Here is an 18471-nt window from a genome sequence, read left to right on the forward strand (position 1 = left end):
GTTGAAAAGTCTTTTTTCTGAGCAAAATAAACATTTACTGCACAAAAACAGCTTTTTAGGTCAAAATTTCTTTGCACAGTACTGTATATACACTCATATAGCCTACAGCAGTTTAGCTCTGCTGAAGTTACAAGGAATGTTTTAGCCTTGGACTACTTTTTGAATGAGGTACAATACAGGGCAGGCCAATCAGAACAGAGCTCATTTATTTAAACAAGTCCTAAAGGATCAGTAACAAACAGGGAAAATGAGAGGTTTGAAAATGGTGATGCAAAATGTATTATGACAGTTTTTTACAGAAAACTACACAAATGTCATAAGTGGACCTCAGGTAGACAAATACAAGACAAATACAAGACATCTGCCCTTGATAGATGCACTGTTCATGAACTCACCAAAACAAGTTGGTAGGTATTTGTGGCAAAGTCAAAATATTTTGAAGTCTATTTTAAACCAGACATGTGCATAATCATGTAAAATAAATAAATAATTAAAAATCTACATCTAAATAAGCAAAATTAATACTAAAGTTGCAGCATGATAAGCATTCATCAGGACTCACAGAGGGTCCTATCTGTATGTCTGCAAGTATGGCAGAAATTCATTTAATTAAAAAACAAAAAACTTTAAAAAGTGATGATCATAATAATAATAATAATAGTAATAATAATAATAACAACAACAACAAGAATAATAATAGACATTTTCTAAATAAATAACCATATCAATATGTTCTTAAATGTGTCATTTTGTATCCCTTCATATTTCCAGTATGATTCAAACACTTCTGAAATATTAAAATCCTCCAAATACTCTAGTGGTACCTCCTCCAGCGTTCTTTCTCTGCAAAATGACAGATCACACATTACACTCATTATAAACAACCTGGGAATTTGGAAAACAATCAATGACTGATCTGTCAATTTGACTTACTGAGATGGGGATAACTCCATATGTAACTTAGCACACAGTAACCAGCAATCAGCATCGTAATTCCACCAATTCCTCCTTTCTGCACGTCAATGTACTTCCTGTAATACCACTGCCAACCTGACCACACCAAAGATGAAAGAACACAGAAATAGTCATCAGAACTGGAACAGGAGTTTAGAAAACTCTACAATTAAACAAGCTTTAAAGTACTTAAAATGTCTAGTATGAATGTTTGGACATTTTCAGGCACAATTCCAGTTGTGGGAGTCAGAAGGTCAGAGTCCTGAAGAGCTCCTGCTCCAACACACTTAATTCAAGTTTTCAGCTACAAAGCCATTACAGAGCCATTCTTAAACTGAATCAAGTATCTTTCAGCTGGGAAAACACTAAACTGTGCAGCACTCTGACACTCAGGACTGAGAGTGTGCACCTTTGTCCTAACATTTGATATTAAAGGACATTTTTTCATACATTAACATATGTGAACTAGACAAATACCTCTGCTCAACATGGTCACAGCCTCTCTGGGTGATTTTGGTGTCCGAGTGCCAAGCCAGGCAGCAAGCTCGCCGAGTCTTACATCTCCTAGTCTCTGCTCTGTCCCAGGACCTGTAGATAAAGAATCTATAAGTGAGAGTTTAATCACAGTATGCCTTCTACTACACTTATTCTGTATACATATTGAGAAGATCGCTTGTGAGAAAAAGAGAATTGGGACTGCTGGGCAGCTGCAAAAATAAAAGAAGTGAATTCAATTAAAGAGGTTCATCAGTTGATTAATCAGTCAGTTTTAGAGATAATGAATCCTTACTTCAAAGATTCTTTACAACCAAGCTGAAGGATGTGTAACCCTATCATTTAATCCTAGTCAATCAAGAATGTGTATAATTGATAGATTTAGGGTGACCTGATGTAAATATGAAGTAATGATACTTTGCCTTACTAAGATACTAAGATTTGCCTTAATTAATTGAGTGTTTTATAATAATGTTCTGTAATACAGCAGGTATAACAATAAAACAGACTATTCAGTTTCACTAATCCGCTAATTTGGGAGTCTTTTTTCAGTTCTCTATATTTTAGATATTGAGTTTTTATGCTAGGATAAAGTTATAAACTTGTACTACATATGATATTTTACCTTGACTTTGTGGAGGAGACCTTGAGGATTCACACTTTGTCCATAAATCTTCATTAGAGGACATTTCTGAGTTCCTGAATGGTGAGAATAGTGTTCCATCATAACCTGTTGCCATCTCAGGTGTCCGTTTCATGATAGTCTTGCTTTGTAATTCTGAAGTAAGCATGTCTTCAGCAGGCCTTTGGACTGAAGTCTGGGCAGATGCAAGCAAGGGTGCAGAGGATGCCTTTGTAACAGCATTCTGATTATTTTCTATATGAGTCTTGTGTACAAAGACTGAAGTATTTTCACATTTAGAAATAGATGCTTCATGTGTTTCTGCTGTGGGGGGTAACAATGACACAATACCAGATCTCCTGGCATAAAGTCCATGTTTAATGTGGTCCCACACACAAGTCTTGGATTGAAAGAAACTGAAATCTGCCTGCTCTTTTACTGTTGGAGTTGATGCATGATCTTTGGTCAAAGCCTTTGGGCTATTTTGTATTTCTTCCAAAATATTTCCTTTTGCTTTACAGTTTGGCATACTTCTCTCAGCCTGGGAGCCTGTGGTCCATGTAACATGCAAAAGGTCAGTGGCAGTGAACTTCTTGGTGGTTACTAGTGAGGTCAGTTTGGTCCCTGTAAGCGTTTTCTGGTTTTGGCCTTCCGTCTGAGGTGTTTCTTTAACTTGGCCTTGCAATGTTTCAGATAAGCAGTTATCCTTCTCCTGTTGAGAGTCTGAGATCAATTTGCTTCCCTTCTGTGTTAAAAGTATAGCTTGTTTAGCCATCTCTTGTTCTCTTTTTGCAAGCCACTTGCTTTTGGGATTCACAGTGGCTGGGTTCCTTTGCTCTGCTGACAGGACTTTGGCCACAGTGAGCTCATCCATATTTACCTTTTCAGCTGTCATACTGACCTTCGGTTTTGCCAAGCTTTTTGAGATAGACTGAAAGGATGAGTCATTCAGCCTCTTGTCAAAGCCGTTTACTTTTTTTTTCTTTTCTTTTGGAGTTGTGTCATTAGGAGTAGTAGTGAGTAATTCTTCAGGGGCTTTATTGTTTTTGGTGGTCTCAGAACCAGGAGACATTTTACAGTGAGGGAGGTGAGATTTCAGCCTTTTGAATGGTTTTCCACAATATGGACATGGCTCTGCAAGAGGATTAAAGAATGACAGCTTAATTCAGATTATGTAACAAAAAATAATTGGATATTTCCAAATAGAAACTACCAACAAAAAAGGTGTTTTCTGTATTCAAAGCACAATTTTGTAAGGAATGTTTCTTGGAGTTATTAATTAAATTCTCTTGCAGTATAGAAACAACTTAAAGGGGAACGCCACCATTTTTTCTAAATGTATGCATGATTAAATGGTTAACATTTCAACAAAATCATTCTGAATGGTTTGGTGTGAAATGCTCTGTTCTAGAGAAACTTATTGAGTCAGAATTGTTCACAGTGGTGGTGATAGGAACCAGATGTCTGAGGAGTTTAATGCTTCTGGTATTGTGGTAATGAATACATTGCCTAATCTCTGAGACATTGTCTTACAGCAGTTTTGTGATCAAGTGTTGGTCTAAAACATAGTTTAATCAATTTCTTTTAATCCACTCATGGTGGGTGGACACATGAAGACAAAATAGCCCCCAAAGAAATTTTTTTTTCAGATTCACCACTGTTTTACTATCATTACATTAAAAACACATGTAGGTTCACTGGTGGTCTATATTTGCATTGTAGACATCAGGACTCCTGGTTTCAATCTCCACTGCTGTAAAGAAATATGAGTTGGTAGGTTTCTCTGCAAATGAACCAGTTCACATCAAACCAATGTGAATGATTTCATAACCACTGAATTATACAGAAATTGTGAAAATCTGTGTAATTCCCTTTTAAGTCCCTGACTCTACTGGATCAAACTTAGGGGTGCGCAGTGACAATATTTATTGTTAACATGATTAAGTATTTTACATTACATCAATCAAGTCATAATTACAAAAACGAGCATAATTAGGTGTGTTTAAGTGAATTTAGTGCAGTGCATTATGTGAAACGTTGGACAAAAACACTGTATTCGTAGTTTTTGGTAATATGTTTTAAAATGTGGCACTGTTGGTTTTTTCTTTTCTGTTCCAACTTTGCGAAAAAATAAATATTATGATCCATATTATGTGTCGTGAAAAGTAACAGAAAAAGAATCGTGATATTATATTTCTGGTATATCGCCCAACTACTTTGGACTTATCTTAACTTACGTAAGGTACTCACCTAAGCTCATCTTGAAATCTTCTCTAAATTTTGATGAAACAGTTTGTGCAGTCTTAAATTCAAAATAACTTTACTGAAATTCGCTACATCCTCTCTGGTGCGAGGCTGCACAGCCAAACTTCTGCCATGTGTATGTTTTTGCGAAGACATTTGAAAGACCCATTTGGCTGTACTGACAGTGCCTGCGTATAAATAATAAAGTTAAAACTTTTTATTTAAAAGGTATTGTTGGAGTGCAGAAAATGTACACATTCTTCCATAGCCAATGTGTGAGAGCAGGTTAAAACTGAAAGCAGATGACAGGCTGCGTTTGATAGAGTCGCCTGATAGAGTTACGTCATTCACCATCGCAGCTGAAACGGCTGAAACGTCACGTAAACAGCAGCAGATGGAAAAGGGTTCCTGCTAACTTAATACAGTCCAGTGTAGAGAAAATGTTGGCTGTCAGGAGTGAGTTACTCAAGCAACCCGCGTCTGAGACGTTCAATTGAGTGGTAGCTATTATCTTTTTTTATGGCCAGCTAATGTGGCAGTGCTTACCTAATTAAATTTTTTGGAGTGTTAAAAGAATGAGTAACATAGCCGCCAGGCAGTGGGCTGTACCACACAGAGAACTGTACAGGCTAGCCACTAAGCTAACTTGACCTGTTAGATAATTAATTACACATTTAGCACTGACTGTGTCTGAGACGTCAGTATGTTAGCTACAGCTGCATCAGACTTAGGACGAACAGGTCATTAATGTCGGGTAACAGCGACCGTGTTTGTGCTAGCTAACCTAGCTAGCTAACCTAGCTAGCTAAGTTAGTAGGTAGGTGAGCGTGTGGCTAACTGGATAGCCCGCCGGACCACAGAGCGTAGAGTCTGTATAAATATCTTGCGCTGTCTCCTTAGTTCTGTGACCATCTATATCTGTCTCAACATCTTACAGCTGAAACTGTTCTGAATGTTATCATTGTTCAGGATGAAGGTATTGGGTGTAGCATGAATGTCCACACAGCAGGACAGCTAAGCCTCAGAGATTTGGTGTAATGCTGACTGTGTGTCGTTAGATGTCTAACTGTTTGAGGGAAAACTGAGAAAAGCTGTTGGAGCCTGGTGGATCCACTAGAAGACGCACGAGTCTGAGCACAGAGTCTCCCTCCCTTCCCACTGTCTGCCTACCAAATGCACAGCTTCCCGATGCTGACAGAAAGCAGGTAGGATTTCTCAGCAGTATTTTTTTTAATCCTCTTTGTCTAAATATGTTCTGTTTTAGCCTCTTTCCCATGAGGCATATAGGACATGTTACACTGGCATTGTACATATTGTGTGAATACGACGGCCAGCCCTCCGAGAGCTATTTTTAGATTTTCAGCCAAGTGAAAGGAGAGCTCGGCTTGGCCTCTTATAAAGGATGAATTGTAAATAACAATGTCAAAGAATATTCTTTGCAGTTGCGACTGACACTGAATTATTGACTACTCATGTCGATATGATCCTATGTTGAAGTAGCTGAGTCATAATTTTGCAGTGAACACTGATAACTAATGACCATGAACTACCTTATGTTGCTCTATTGCTGAAGGAATGAACAACCTTAGCACTTATTAAAGCAGCACATAGCAGCAGCAGTTTACTATTAATCCATACACGGTTAAAGCTGCATAATGTCCTCAACCAGGCTAAACACCATAACATGGCCTATCATGGTGAATTATTCCAGTCATGTGTATAAGACAAACTGGTGCAACTGACCACAGAAAGTAACCTGTCATCCTCTCATCTCAACAGAAAACGGCGTCACAGCTGTGATGTCGAGGATGTACAACATCTGCCCCAGGCTAAGCGGCTGGTAAGCCAGCCTTTCCTCCCTGAATTGGGCCGTGATGTTTGGGACTCTGAGGTGAGGATGTTGATCAGTGTCCTCGGTTTAATCAGTATTTTTAAATGATGCAATGCAGATGACCATTGGTCAGATATCTGAAGGACTTCATTTGTTTCTGCTCTTTACACCAGTCTTCCAGCAGTGACAGCAGTGGCATTAGCAGTTCGGAGAGTCTGGCAGGAACCAGTTCCATCAGCCAGTCTACAGACCAAAAGGGAAAATGCAACCTAAAGGATTCCTGTGGCTCCAGCAGCTCTAGCACTTGTGCTCACCTAGTTGAAGAGTCTGCCTTCTCCTTGAGTGAATGTGATTCCTCTTACAGTCATATCAACCGTATCCTTAGAGAGGCCCACTTCAGCAGCCTGCAAACTCGTGGCCAGCCAGGTCCAACATGACCATCCCTGGCTCTTTTAACACCCAGTTACCCAAAGGCAAAAAGGGCAGTGCATTGGGAACTTTGGTCACTGTATATCTCCAGCTGTGGCACAACATGAGGCTCTCTTTTCTCACAGTTTCTTTGGCTTGATTTTGTTCTTGTCCACTAGCACATTTCCAATTCCATTACTTGCGTGGAGTTTTGTTGTTCTTGTGTTTATCATGATCTCCACTTGGGTGCTACAGTACAAAAAGAAACCTCAAATGGCACTTAATGTTATGTGCTTGTGATATGATCTTACCTTATTCCTTTTACTCAATCAGGCAGATATACATGGTGCTATACACTAAATGATTCAGTAAAAGGTCATGTTTTCTTAAATGATAGGGTTGCATAAGGCTGTTTTTGTTGATGAAGATCAATGAGTAGAAAGCCAGGTGTGGGAAGGGGTGGCGTATGTGGAGAAATGATGCATATATATTTTTTACCCTTTTTGTACTACAGACCTCTGGGAGCAGGTAGTAAGTGTACCTAAGCACATGTGAGTATTCCTGCAGTCTTTCTGTAGTTGATTGCGGAATCACTCCACAATAATAATTGCCTGTTGTAATCTGTTCACAGACGATCTGAAGGATAATTGTGTTGCCATAGTTTCTACTGGTCTTTTGACTCTTTCAGGAAGCTTTTGGAGCTCAATTATGTCTTGCATATTAAAAACTCAGGCTTTGGGATTTCCTTCATGTGTGCCATGAAGCCAAACTGATGGCAAGCTGTTAGTTCTAGTAAAGACCTGTGTCGAACAAGTATGTGGTTTAGGTTTCTAATTGTAAATAGTTGAATAGTACAAGCTATTATTTTGCTTTATCTTAGCATTTGGATGTACAAGCTAGCACCACACTGTAAATGTAGTGCAGTGGGATTATTGGATTGTGAATATCTTGAAATACATGTTAGACTCAGGTCTGTTTTGAAGTACTTTTTGTGAGGAGGTCTTAGCAAGGAAGAATTCAGAGACTACTTTTGCACAGTGAAAGTTTGAAAACTGAGGTGCTCATAGTTTAATTTTGACCCATAGAATAACTTGAAGAGCCTTAAGTGAAACATGTCTTACTAAGGTCACTGGGTTCCCTGTAATAATAGGACTCGCAAATCCCCTAGGAACAGACCATGGAAACGTTCAGCCCTAAAATTAGCCTTCTTAACATAGCACCCAGGGCTCCAGTAACACCATCAGTCATGAAAAGCGTGGGATGGTTTTAGTACCTACAGCTTTACATGTTCATGAATACTTGGCTTTAGCTACATATATACATTGGCTATTTTTGTGATGTAATATATGCTTTTTATGTGTTTGACTGATATGCAGTGGCCTGCAATTTGTTTAAAATGACTCATTCACAGAAAATAATTTTCAGACAATGCTTGCAATTTCTGACCAACCCGAGCTCCACTAACATTTAGCACGATTACGGTGTGAGTAAAATGTATTTGACCTGAGGCCATAATCGAGTGTCCAGGCAAAATATTTGTGTGAGCGTCTGTGCTTGTATATGAAGGGCACTGATACAGCCCTTTACTCGTCATGCACTATTCTGAAACACTGTGGTTTGTCCATGTGAAAGACTATCAGTTTTTGAGGATAATCATTACAATTTCTTTCATGTTTTGTATGTAGAATTGTACATACAACATATAGCTAGCACATTTACAAATTTTGAATCATTGTTATTTTATGAAATGGTCCTCTAACAATACTGAAAATAAATGTTTTTTTAAGTATCTTTTTATTGTGTTGGTTTGTAGATCCATACATAAAATGCAGAAATTGGAGTAATAGAGCAGATATTCTGTTAGAACCTGCATTTGTTGTTACATGGCTTTTGTCACACATCCATGACATACAAATGTTTAATCAACTAAATGGCATAATTTGCAAAGACATACGTAGTTAACTAATACTTCAGGACCAGTTTTCATGAAGCTTTTCAAAGTAGGAGCACTGATCTAGGATCTATTCCTGTCAGTAAAGTCATAGTAAATAAAAGAGGAACCTGATCCTAAATCAGCACTTTCTTAGAATCTTTGTGAATACAAGCCCTGAGATTTGGTGCCACAAAAAAAAAATAAATAAATAAATCAACAAACAAAAACCCACATCTATACTGTAAATGCTTAAAGTGAATTCCATCCATTTTTCAAATTTCTGCGTAAGTCAATTGCTGAGATGTAAACAAAGTTATTCAGAGTGGTTTAATGTGAACAGCTGCATTGTAGAGAAACGTGCTGGCTCTGGTTTTGTTATAGTGGAAGTCTACAACAAAAATATAGCCATTTTATTTAATATCCAAAAACGACCAGTGAACCTACATCTTCTGAATGTTGATTAAGCTTCTCAAAAAGTTCTCAAAACTACTGTAAAACAATGTCAGCCATCAGGCAGCATATTCACAATAGCGGACATCTGGTTCATATCACCACTGCTGTGAGCAGTTCTCGCTAAGTTTCATATCAAACCTCTCTGACAGACTCTGTATATCTTTACTATTTAGTTATGAAGATGTTTAAAGAAATCAGTGGAATTCCCTTTAAAAGTGTTAATGCTTGTGTTTGTTATTTGATCATATAAGATTGGAAGACACAGGTGCTTCTGAAGATTAACTCCATAGTGCAAAATCCAAACGTAACACTAATTATATGAATCCTGAGGTATCTCTGTCTTAGCCTTCAAAGTAAAACACTCAAGTACTTAATTAGTTTTTGTTCATAATTAATACACGAAGAGACCAGACAGTGATGTGAGGAATTGGGTGTACAACTGCACCAAAGTGTATAAAGACACCTTTAAACCAATGCCTTTCTTCATGTGCTGGAGAAATATGGATGATTTAGAACTTTTCATATAATCCCAGGAAAGTTATGAAGCAAACCTGGGCTAATTAGGGCAGAACTCGCAGCACACATGAGACCTTCTGAACACTTCAACCACATACACTGCACCACAGTTAAGTAACAGGATTCTGAAGTCAGGTAGATTAGCTGTAGATGTAGATTAGCAACTCCAGGCAGTGAAATTTTCCAGCTGTTCTGCTTTTTTAACTCTTATTGTTCTGCAAATGGCCAAAACAGAATTTCTGGGTGTATGTGTAATTTGTAGGACAGCATTATGTCTCCATGTGAAAACTTTGTAATTTGGACAATGTACTACATAATTCTGATGTCAAACTGTAAACAGAATCATTATACTCTTGTCAAGCTCAGTCCCTGGTTGTAAACCACAGCAGCATTCAAATACACATAAAGAGTGTAAGTAAGTGTTAATTGCATTTTTGCACCCAACATGCACTAATGTCTCTGGTGCACTTTCTGGAAATTGCAAGCTTGTTCATTTACATTTTTTCAGAATTAGTGATGGGACCACTGTGAAAGAAGAACAAAAAAAAACTACCACTGTAGGCTGGGTTCTAGAGAATTGAGGTGTTTGGAATTCAGAGGTTTTGTTTAGGTTCATGTCATTAAATAATATTGCACCCTTTATCATGGTGTTCTTCTGTCAGACGCTCAGAGGTTGAGGAAGGAGAAGGCAGATACTTGTCCAGTGCTGTGCTGGAGTTCACTGCTAGAGGAATCTGAAGATTTTTCTGTCCTTCTCTTCACAGCCAAGTCCGTATAGCCTTCTGCCCCTGTCTGGCTATCTTGTTCCACAGGAACAGGCTCAACCAGACACACGGGTTTCCCTCTGTTTACCAGCTCCATGCCACTAAACAGTGACAGTGTGGGATGGTGTCTGAGGGGCTCGGGGGCCTCACAAGGCTCTCTGGGTCTGTCCCTGTCCTCATGAATAGCCTGCTGGTTCTCTGCTTTTTCCTCTAACTGTGCTCCATGAGCAGATTCTTCAGCAACACTATCAGCCTTCTCTTGCTCCAGGCCAAGTCTAGAAGAGAGAGCCTGTGGGCAATGTGTGGATGAAATGCCTGATGGTGCTACAGCATCCAATGGTGTTGGCAGAAGGGGGCTGGCGAGGGTGGAATCTAATGGCTGCCCTGAGAGTGAAGGGCTGGATGATTCTGGACAGACCATAATGTCACTCTTTGTCACTGGCGTTGGACTGCCCAGTAGAGCTTCAAACTGCCTAAGGAGCTATTGGAAGACACAAAACATCCACATCTCAATTTTATTGTCATGCTTGACTGTAAACAGCTGTCACTGAAGACACAAAGACACATACTCCCTTGTGTATACTTTACAGTACCTTGGTTGCTTTGTTTGCTACAGGTCCTGCTGCTCCCTCGCTCAGCTGGGCTAGGGGCTTGTGTGTGACACAGAAGATCTGGTCCAGAGAGAGAAGATCTGTAGACATCAGGCAGGCAAGGCCACATAGTGCCCTCTGTAGAGAAAAGATAGAAGTGATCACAGTTGCTTTTTCCAACAACATCCGAACTGGCAGTCACATACAGTAGAATGGGGTCACAGACCAGCTCAGATCTCATTGCTCAAATGCAGCTATTAAACCGCCTAAAGTTAAACCAGTTGTTTTTGAGCAGGGAAATCACAAAACGTATTGGACAAAGGCCCTCCAGGACCAGAGCTGGAAACCCCTGTAGTACAAGATGGTGTGCTATGAGACAATACTGTCATACATGTCAGATCTATTGAACAGGAGTAATAAGAAGAGCTGTACCATCTGGACAGTCTGAGTGGAGTCCTTCAGTTTTTGAGAGAGAAGCTCCACCACAACCTCACAGTTTAAAATAGAACACCTGCGAAGGGAGAAAGACACTAATTAAAGGAACTTCGCTGACCACCAGAAAAATACTAAATAACCTTTCATAACTGTGTCATACATTGTAGCATTGCAGTAATTACACAATTCTCAGCCCCTAATTATCTACTACGTTCCAAACGGTTCTAACACAGCTGCTTACTCTTTGATGAAATGCTGGCTTTCATCTCTAGACAGGAAGATTTTGGAACCGTTAGTCAGATTGCTGATTAGCGCCATCTCCTGGCCACAATCTCCCAACTGCATAGCCTCCACACTGAGAAAAAAAAGGGTAAAAAAGTGAGTACTGTACTCATCTGAGAGGCTTCTGAATGTGACTAATTAAGTCTGAGATAACTGTAACCTGAAAACAGAGCTAAGAATGTTTTATTTAAATGTCATCAAGGTGTATTACATGTATTTGAAAGGGAAATGTTTTCAGTATTCCTTCAACTCTTTATGGTAATTACAGAAATGAGCAATTAAGGAAAACTATCCAAGAATGGTAACATGACTACTGATTAAAGAATTTGCATGATTTCACTGTTAAATTAAAGCTCTGGCTAGATTTAATCTATTAGCAATATTTATTAACTTTTTAGGCAAAATATTAATTCAAAGTACATTGCAAATAACTGCCTATGTGATAATGTTCACACTGAAATTCCTCCCCTATTCACATTGACCTTGCTTTCATGAATCCAGGTGTTTGAGCCGGTAAGTATCACTAAAGACTCTCTATTTACAGAACCCTACAATTATAGTCTAATCAGGATCTTTACCGTTCTGACAACTCTCCACTCTCTCGGCTGGCCCCCGAGTGGCTGCCTGTCTCACCAGATTTGCTGCTGTTCCCCCTGGAAGTGTGGCTTAGTGGCTCAATCTCAAGAGAGGAGTTGTGAGAGGAGCTGTGGCCACTGCTGGTCTCCTCCCAGCCACCACCGGCCTGCCCAGGGCACCTGTGAGAGGCTGAGAAAAGCTAAAGCTAAGGGATTATTCTTCTTATTATTATTATTAACACAACTCTGAACACAGAACATTAATTACTTATATATTTTAAAATAATTAAAGTAGCAAAGCAGATATCTTTTACACAGGTTTGCACTGTTCGAGTTTGTTACCACAGCCAGAGAATCAATGGGTTGGCTTAACCTGTCATGTAGAGGGCTTGTACATCTAGCTTACCTTTGTGGCTGTGTGAGGAAACGTTGTAAGCACATGCTGGCACTGCCACCTCCACAGCAGCAGAGGGCGCAACCACAGCCCGGTAGAGGTTGTCATGGAGACGAATACCAGGCTGCTCTGTGGGTGGAAGGACAGCACTGGCAACCACTTCTGCAGCCTTCTGAATCTTATCCAAAAGAGTTGCTCTGTCTTGGGAAGAGAAAGCAAAGATGCTGTATAAAGTAAAAGAAGTATGCAAAAGCTTGGGGACACTTGGTCAAGTGACATGTAACATTTAATGCCCAGTTAATGTTTATTTGCTGAATGTAGCCTATTGGAAAAAAATAAAACACAAAACATGGCCTGTGCAAAAGTTAGACACATTTTTATTTAGATTTTATCTCTTCCCAATATGTTAACATGAGAAAATAAATAAGTGTTAACTTATTATCACTTACAAAATCAACTGTATTTAAACACATTCATCAGAAACAGCTGCTGCAAAAGGACACAGTGGTCAGCTCCACAATCTTGAGCATGTAAAAATGAGCAAGATTACTGTCTCTTACTGGATGGTTTCCTCCCAGGGCTGTTTCCAAACCCCTGCATTCCTGACCTGAGAGACTCTGATCCCATTCCTGACAAACAGAATGCATTACTAGATGAAATTATGGAAAATGACAGATCAGAAGTCTTTATTTGAACTGCAGTTAATGAGATAGCCAGTCCTTAAATGAACAATCGCACCAAAACAATCAAATGTTCCTTTTTGTTTAACAAAAATGCTTAGGTGCTGCTGACACGTCAAAGATTCCCATTCCTCACTGCTATACCTTAAGAATAATTTATCATTTAAAGAATAAAAATGTCATGTAATTACTAAATAAAATAGCATTGAGGTGTAATATTAACCCCTTAAAATGGCAGGCTTATTATTCATAGTAGTTATTCTTCAGTAACTACTATGATTTACTTGGACACTACTATACAATTAACATACGAGTTCTGTATTATAAGAGTGAGGAACTGAAGTGTGGGCCAACATACAGGTCATCACAGTTTAAAAAGTCAAATGGACAAATTCATCAGTAAATAAATAGTCAGGTGTCAATGATGAGGAAAGTGCATGAACAAACAGACATGCACAGACCATGAGCAATTCACTTTTCATCAAGAATCATGGCAACTTCTTCTTTATTTTTTAAATGAAACGTACCGTATGTGCACAAAACATACTGTTTGTTTTAACTGTAACCACTGGACAAGAAAGGGGCAAATCAGCAATGATTCACATCATGAGCACTTTCTTACCCAAGCTTGGAGTTGCTGCTTTGCATGGAGAGAGTCCAGTGTTTGCAGACAATGTATCATTGAACAGCACACTGGCCAGTTCCTGTATAGAAGGAATTTTAAACCACTTACAAATAGGCAAGAAACATTTCCATTCAATCCTATGTAATCTCACACAAAGACTATTTAGGCTAAACAAGATAAACATAAGTTCGGAATGGAGTTTGATGAACACATTATGTGGACACAGTAAGCAGCTGGGGACATTAGAAATAGCCCCAGTTGATGTGATTTTCCCCCTGTTGCAATTATAAGGACATGATTATTTAAAAAATCAGATATTTGTAAAAGAAAACATGCAGATTTGCCCACCTCTCTCAACAGCTAAAACAGAGCTTATTTCTCACCTGCGCTGAGACACGGACTCTTTGAAAAGGTGCGTTGCCATGAATGGGGTCTGGGGGACCACTGTAAACTGAGAGAGACATAAACACCATCCTTATGCCTGCATTTATAAACTGAAAAAAAAATTTCAAATGATAATACTTTTATTTTTAATCAAGTATATTTGCATTTTAGTCATTAACATTTAGTTACTGCTTTTTATATTTCATTTCATTATGTTATATTGTACAATATAACATAATGAAACAGCTTTCATTATGTTATCTTTGCAACTGGTAACAGTTTTGCAACTGGTCAAACAATCGATATCTGACCTTTAGCACTGTAGAGTGAGACTGCATCAAACTTCAGTTCCAATGCTGACAGATGCTGGACAGACTTAGTACATTAAGAGGTTTTTTGACCAGATACTTTTGTACTGCTTAAACTGTTTCTTGGAAATGTCATTATTTCTATCTTGCCCATATGTAAACAGCATTATTTTTACTCAAAGGAACATTACATGTACATCCTTCTACTGCACATCTGGATTTAGAGATTTGGGACAACAGTTCGTTCTCTTTTTCCTGATGCTGTGAGGTTAGATGCATTTACAAGCTCCTTACCTGTTACTTCTTGGATAAACGTAGCATTTCGCCTCAGCTCTGTGAGAAAGTGAGGAGGACCGTGGCCACATAGATGCAGGAGGATCTTCAGAACCTTGGACAGAGATTAGAGAGCTTGAATATCAAGGTAACTTAAAGAAATAGAACAACTTACATAATCTTTCATCACTTCTATATCACAGGATGTGTATGGGACATAAGCATGAGGTACACCCAGTTTCATTCACCTTCAGTTTCACATGACAGGACTCCACCTGCAAACGCTCCAGGAGGTATTCAAGAAGACACTGACAGCAGCCCACCGACTCGTGTGAAATTTCTGGGATTTTATGTACATTAAGGACTTTGACTGACAACAGTTTTCGTAATCTCTAGACATTAGTGTCAAACTGCTGGAAAATGGATACTGTTAATTTCTTCAAAGAGGTATCCGGGGCAGGGCGCTTCGTCATCTGCAGTCGCCTTCATAAGTGTCGGCACCTGAACAGTCAGAAAAGGCCAGAGCTGGCAGTTAGCAAAAAACTCTCTGGATCCACCTCCATTCAGGAGGCAGATCAGGGTGTACAGCTAACTAAATAAACCTGAAATCTCGACGAGCTGAATAGATGTTTATGTTTCATGCAAGGGAGTTTGCTAACGTTAGCTTACTAGCCAGTTAGCTGCGGCTAAACACACCATGGACATTTTAAGGTAAAATTCAAACGGCCAAGGGCTCAGCTGCCTTTCTACACGGATGACATGAATGATACCTACTTTCTGAAGGAAAGCCAGTCGTTCCATTAACGTAGCCATCTCGTACCGCTGTGGATGAGGCCGCTGCTCTGTGTACCATTGCTGAACGTGACTGGGCGGATGACCGTGCACTTACTGATGTACCGACTCCTCAATGAATCGCTCCTTTGAACCGACTCTTCAGCAAATCGCGAACCGACTTACAACTAAACTGCAATTTAAATGGCAATAGTTAAAACAACTTAGCTAACATCGTAGTGCTTTAGGAAGAGCGTCTTTGGGTTTGCTTACATTTTCTCTCTGTAGGCTTCTTCCTTCTGGTATGTATACAGTGTGTATGATGTCAGGTTGTATGCGGAGAAGAAAAAAATAAAAATAGCCCTGGCTGGACTGATCTTCGCAACCACTATCTTGGTATGAAAACGAACGGTTGACTCGGACACTCAGTTCAGTGAAACAAGCAGTTCGAAGGAATCGTTTGAGTAGATTGAGCCACCGTCACATAAGTCAAATTCTTCACTACACTCGTTCTGCGCGTTTTATTGGTCCGTCGCTTTGACGGAAATATCATCGACAACGAATGAGCGAATAGAATTGAACTGTATGGGCGGAGCACACGCAGGCTCGACCAATCACTGATCAGACCTGAACAGCGGTCACTCCGAGGTGATGGCTGGCGTGCTTTAGTTTGTGGCGAGTGATTTGTGTTTAACAAACTTTCAGATGATTCACAGTTTTAAACTGGATGTCACAGCAGTGAGGCCTGTGGACATTTAAAGCCCTATCGCTCGTCAGCGGTGAAATGTTGGTTGGAACATAATTTTACTTTCTCATTCTCGTCATCTATCTACGGCTAGACGTTAGCAAGTAAGCTAACGTCAGGTAATAACATTGAGTTGTGGTGAGAGTTGAGGCTGTGCAGTCATGTCAGGGACAAACGTTTGGACTCGTAGCCGAGAGAGGATGAGGCGGTTCCCCGACTTGCTTGCCCACTGCTCCACAGAGGTATTTCGAGAAAAAAACGAGACTCAACTAGCTGTCTGTCTAGCTCATAACAGTTAATGAAGAAACATATGGGTGTTTGTTAAGACGAGGCTGACGCTGGATTCCTATTCTGCAGCTTCTTGTTCGGATTTTCCCGTTCCACCTTAAGTAGTGCCGCGGTTACGTTCTGGCGCACGAGGCGCCAGAGTGTAACTGCCGCGCCGTTTTAAGGTGGAACGGGATAATTCAAATAAGAGGCTGACTGCAGTTTCTTATGGTTAAGCCAGAGAACTGTTCCACAGTAAACTGTGGTGTGTTTTGTTCTGTAGGCAGCGGCTTATGGCAAATGTGTGGTCGCCACGACTACAGGCAAGCAGGAGCTGAAGAAGGATTTGTGTGTAAAAGAGTTTGAAGCACTGAAGGCCTGCTTTGTCTCTGCTGTGAGTAATAGCTACTGAACTCTGCAGTGAAATAGCTCTAAAACATTATTTACACCGATCAGCCATAGCATTAAAACCACCTCGTTATTTCTACACTCATTGTCCATTTTATCAGCTCTTTGTAGTTCTACAATTACAGTCTGTGCTCCATCTGTTTCTATTCATACTTTGTTAGCTTTTCCCCCTGTTCTTCAACGGTCAGGGCCACCACAGAGCAGGTATCATTTGGGTAGTGGATCATTCTCAGTACTGCAATGACACTTACGTGGTGGTGGCCTGTTAGCGTGTGTTGCGCTGGTTAAGGTGGATCAGACACAGCAGTGCTGCTGGAGAAACAGATGGACTGCAGTCTGTAATTGTATTGTAATAAATTCACATTAAGGATAAAAATACAAGTATAAAAGTATGCCCCTAAAAGAGTTTTCCCTCATTAGTGGGTGGTGTTTTCCAACATACCATCAAAACTGTATTCTTGTCATTCGTATTCCAAACATAATTAACTTTGAGCTGAATTAGGAGCTCTAACTTAATTTCTTACAAGTAATAATTAACTAAATGTCTGATTATTCACTTGTCTTTGCAGGCAAAGCGGGGTCTGAAGTAAAGGGAGAACTGCAGCCTTACTCTGTATAGTGTATATATACACTAATGTAGGCTGTATAGATATGACCAGTTTCTGTTATGGGACTTTTTTTTTTTTTTCAGCAAAATCAACAGACATTGTATATTTTATACTTAAATAGAAAATGAATGTTTGTTTAACTTATGTTTATATTGTCTTACTGCAAAAAAATAAACTATTTGTATGGCACATCTTTTTTGGTGAACATGAGAAATAATTTTGTCATGAGGTTGACTGCATGATGAGTTTCTGCTCAGCCACAGTAAATTATGGATGAGAAAATCTGACAGTCATACTTTTTAATTTAATAGATTAGGCCATGAAACGGATGAAAGAATTGAACTAACCATAACCAGACTGTTCATTGGTTTTACACTGAGGGGCGGTGGGCGTAGCTAGATGGATGTAGGGGCCGAAACAGGCAGGATGAGTGATGAGGTGTGTTACGGCTCTAAGGGTGGCACAGTCTAGCCTTAATTGCTGCACTTGGATCTGTTTTTAATGCATACATTAAAAGACAAAGCTTTGAAGAACTGGTCCTAGCCTAGTCAGAACAAGAGATGGACATAAAAAGGCTAGCTGATTAATGTTTTGCCATGGGTTTCATGTCACTGGCACCCCAAAAGCTTATGTGCTCCAGCTTGCCACATATGGTAATGCAAGCTGCAGCAGTATTATTGACGCCCTGCTGGAGAACTCACACCCTTGTTAGCCAGATGTTAATTGATGGAGTGACCATAAAGGCAAGTCAGTAATGACTTGGGATCAACATACAGTCCAAACAGCCAATTAGAGAATGGGCAACAGGCTTGAGTATATAAACATTTGCAGCCAGGAATTGGGCTAAACTCTGCTTAATCTATAGAAAAACATGTTATGGAAATTCTACCTAACCTCACTCTGCTC

General features: G+C 39.6%; 4 protein-coding genes across 7 annotated transcripts; 2 read left to right on the forward strand and 2 right to left on the reverse strand.

The window, feature by feature from the left end:
- Nucleotides 1-189: 189 nt before the first annotated feature.
- si:dkey-21c1.4 lies at nucleotides 190-4614 on the reverse strand. Its single transcript, XM_036572593.1, has 5 exons — nucleotides 4322-4614; nucleotides 2075-3205; nucleotides 1432-1542; nucleotides 934-1050; nucleotides 190-843 (listed from the first exon to the last, which is right to left on the reverse strand). Exons 1-5 carry the CDS (start codon nucleotides 4329-4331, stop codon nucleotides 815-817), a joined length of 1398 nt encoding a protein of 465 aa, XP_036428486.1. The 5' UTR covers nucleotides 4332-4614; the 3' UTR covers nucleotides 190-814.
- si:dkey-21c1.1 (protein FAM104A-like) lies at nucleotides 3005-8343 on the forward strand. Of its 4 annotated transcripts, none has more exons than XM_036572598.1 (4): nucleotides 3005-3158; nucleotides 5374-5520; nucleotides 6095-6206; nucleotides 6320-8343. In XM_036572598.1, exons 2-4 carry the CDS (start codon nucleotides 5489-5491, stop codon nucleotides 6581-6583), a joined length of 408 nt encoding a protein of 135 aa, XP_036428491.1. In that variant the 5' UTR covers nucleotides 3005-3158; nucleotides 5374-5488; the 3' UTR covers nucleotides 6584-8343. The 4 variants fall into 4 exon arrangements, with proteins under 4 accessions (XP_036428491.1, XP_036428490.1, XP_036428489.1 ...); XM_036572597.1 differs by having other exon boundaries at nucleotides 3015-3158; nucleotides 5285-5520; XM_036572596.1 differs by lacking the exon at nucleotides 3005-3158 and adding an exon at nucleotides 4667-4815 and having other exon boundaries at nucleotides 5285-5520.
- A 15-nt stretch (nucleotides 8344-8358) lies between these two features.
- Nucleotides 8359-15715, reverse strand: tepsin (TEPSIN adaptor related protein complex 4 accessory protein). The gene is made up of 13 exons (XM_036572592.1): nucleotides 15541-15715; nucleotides 15195-15267; nucleotides 15015-15106; nucleotides 14788-14881; nucleotides 14185-14252; nucleotides 13799-13880; nucleotides 13057-13125; nucleotides 12509-12697; nucleotides 12106-12292; nucleotides 11487-11600; nucleotides 11243-11321; nucleotides 10814-10948; nucleotides 8359-10701 (listed from the first exon to the last, which is right to left on the reverse strand). The coding sequence occupies exons 1-13, from the start codon at nucleotides 15577-15579 to the stop codon at nucleotides 10123-10125; spliced, it is 1800 nt and encodes a 599-aa protein (XP_036428485.1). The 5' UTR covers nucleotides 15580-15715; the 3' UTR covers nucleotides 8359-10122.
- Nucleotides 15716-16167: 452 nt separating this feature from the next.
- Nucleotides 16168-17677, forward strand: ndufaf8 (NADH:ubiquinone oxidoreductase complex assembly factor 8). The gene is made up of 3 exons (XM_036571715.1): nucleotides 16168-16524; nucleotides 16833-16943; nucleotides 17527-17677. Exons 1-3 carry the CDS (start codon nucleotides 16444-16446, stop codon nucleotides 17545-17547), a joined length of 213 nt encoding a protein of 70 aa, XP_036427608.1. The 5' UTR covers nucleotides 16168-16443; the 3' UTR covers nucleotides 17548-17677.
- Nucleotides 17678-18471: the final 794 nt, after the last annotated feature.

This window comes from Colossoma macropomum, unplaced genomic scaffold (genome assembly GCF_904425465.1).
Source record: "Colossoma macropomum unplaced genomic scaffold, Colossoma_macropomum, whole genome shotgun sequence".
NCBI classification, from domain to species: Eukaryota; Metazoa; Chordata; class Actinopteri; order Characiformes; family Serrasalmidae; genus Colossoma; species Colossoma macropomum.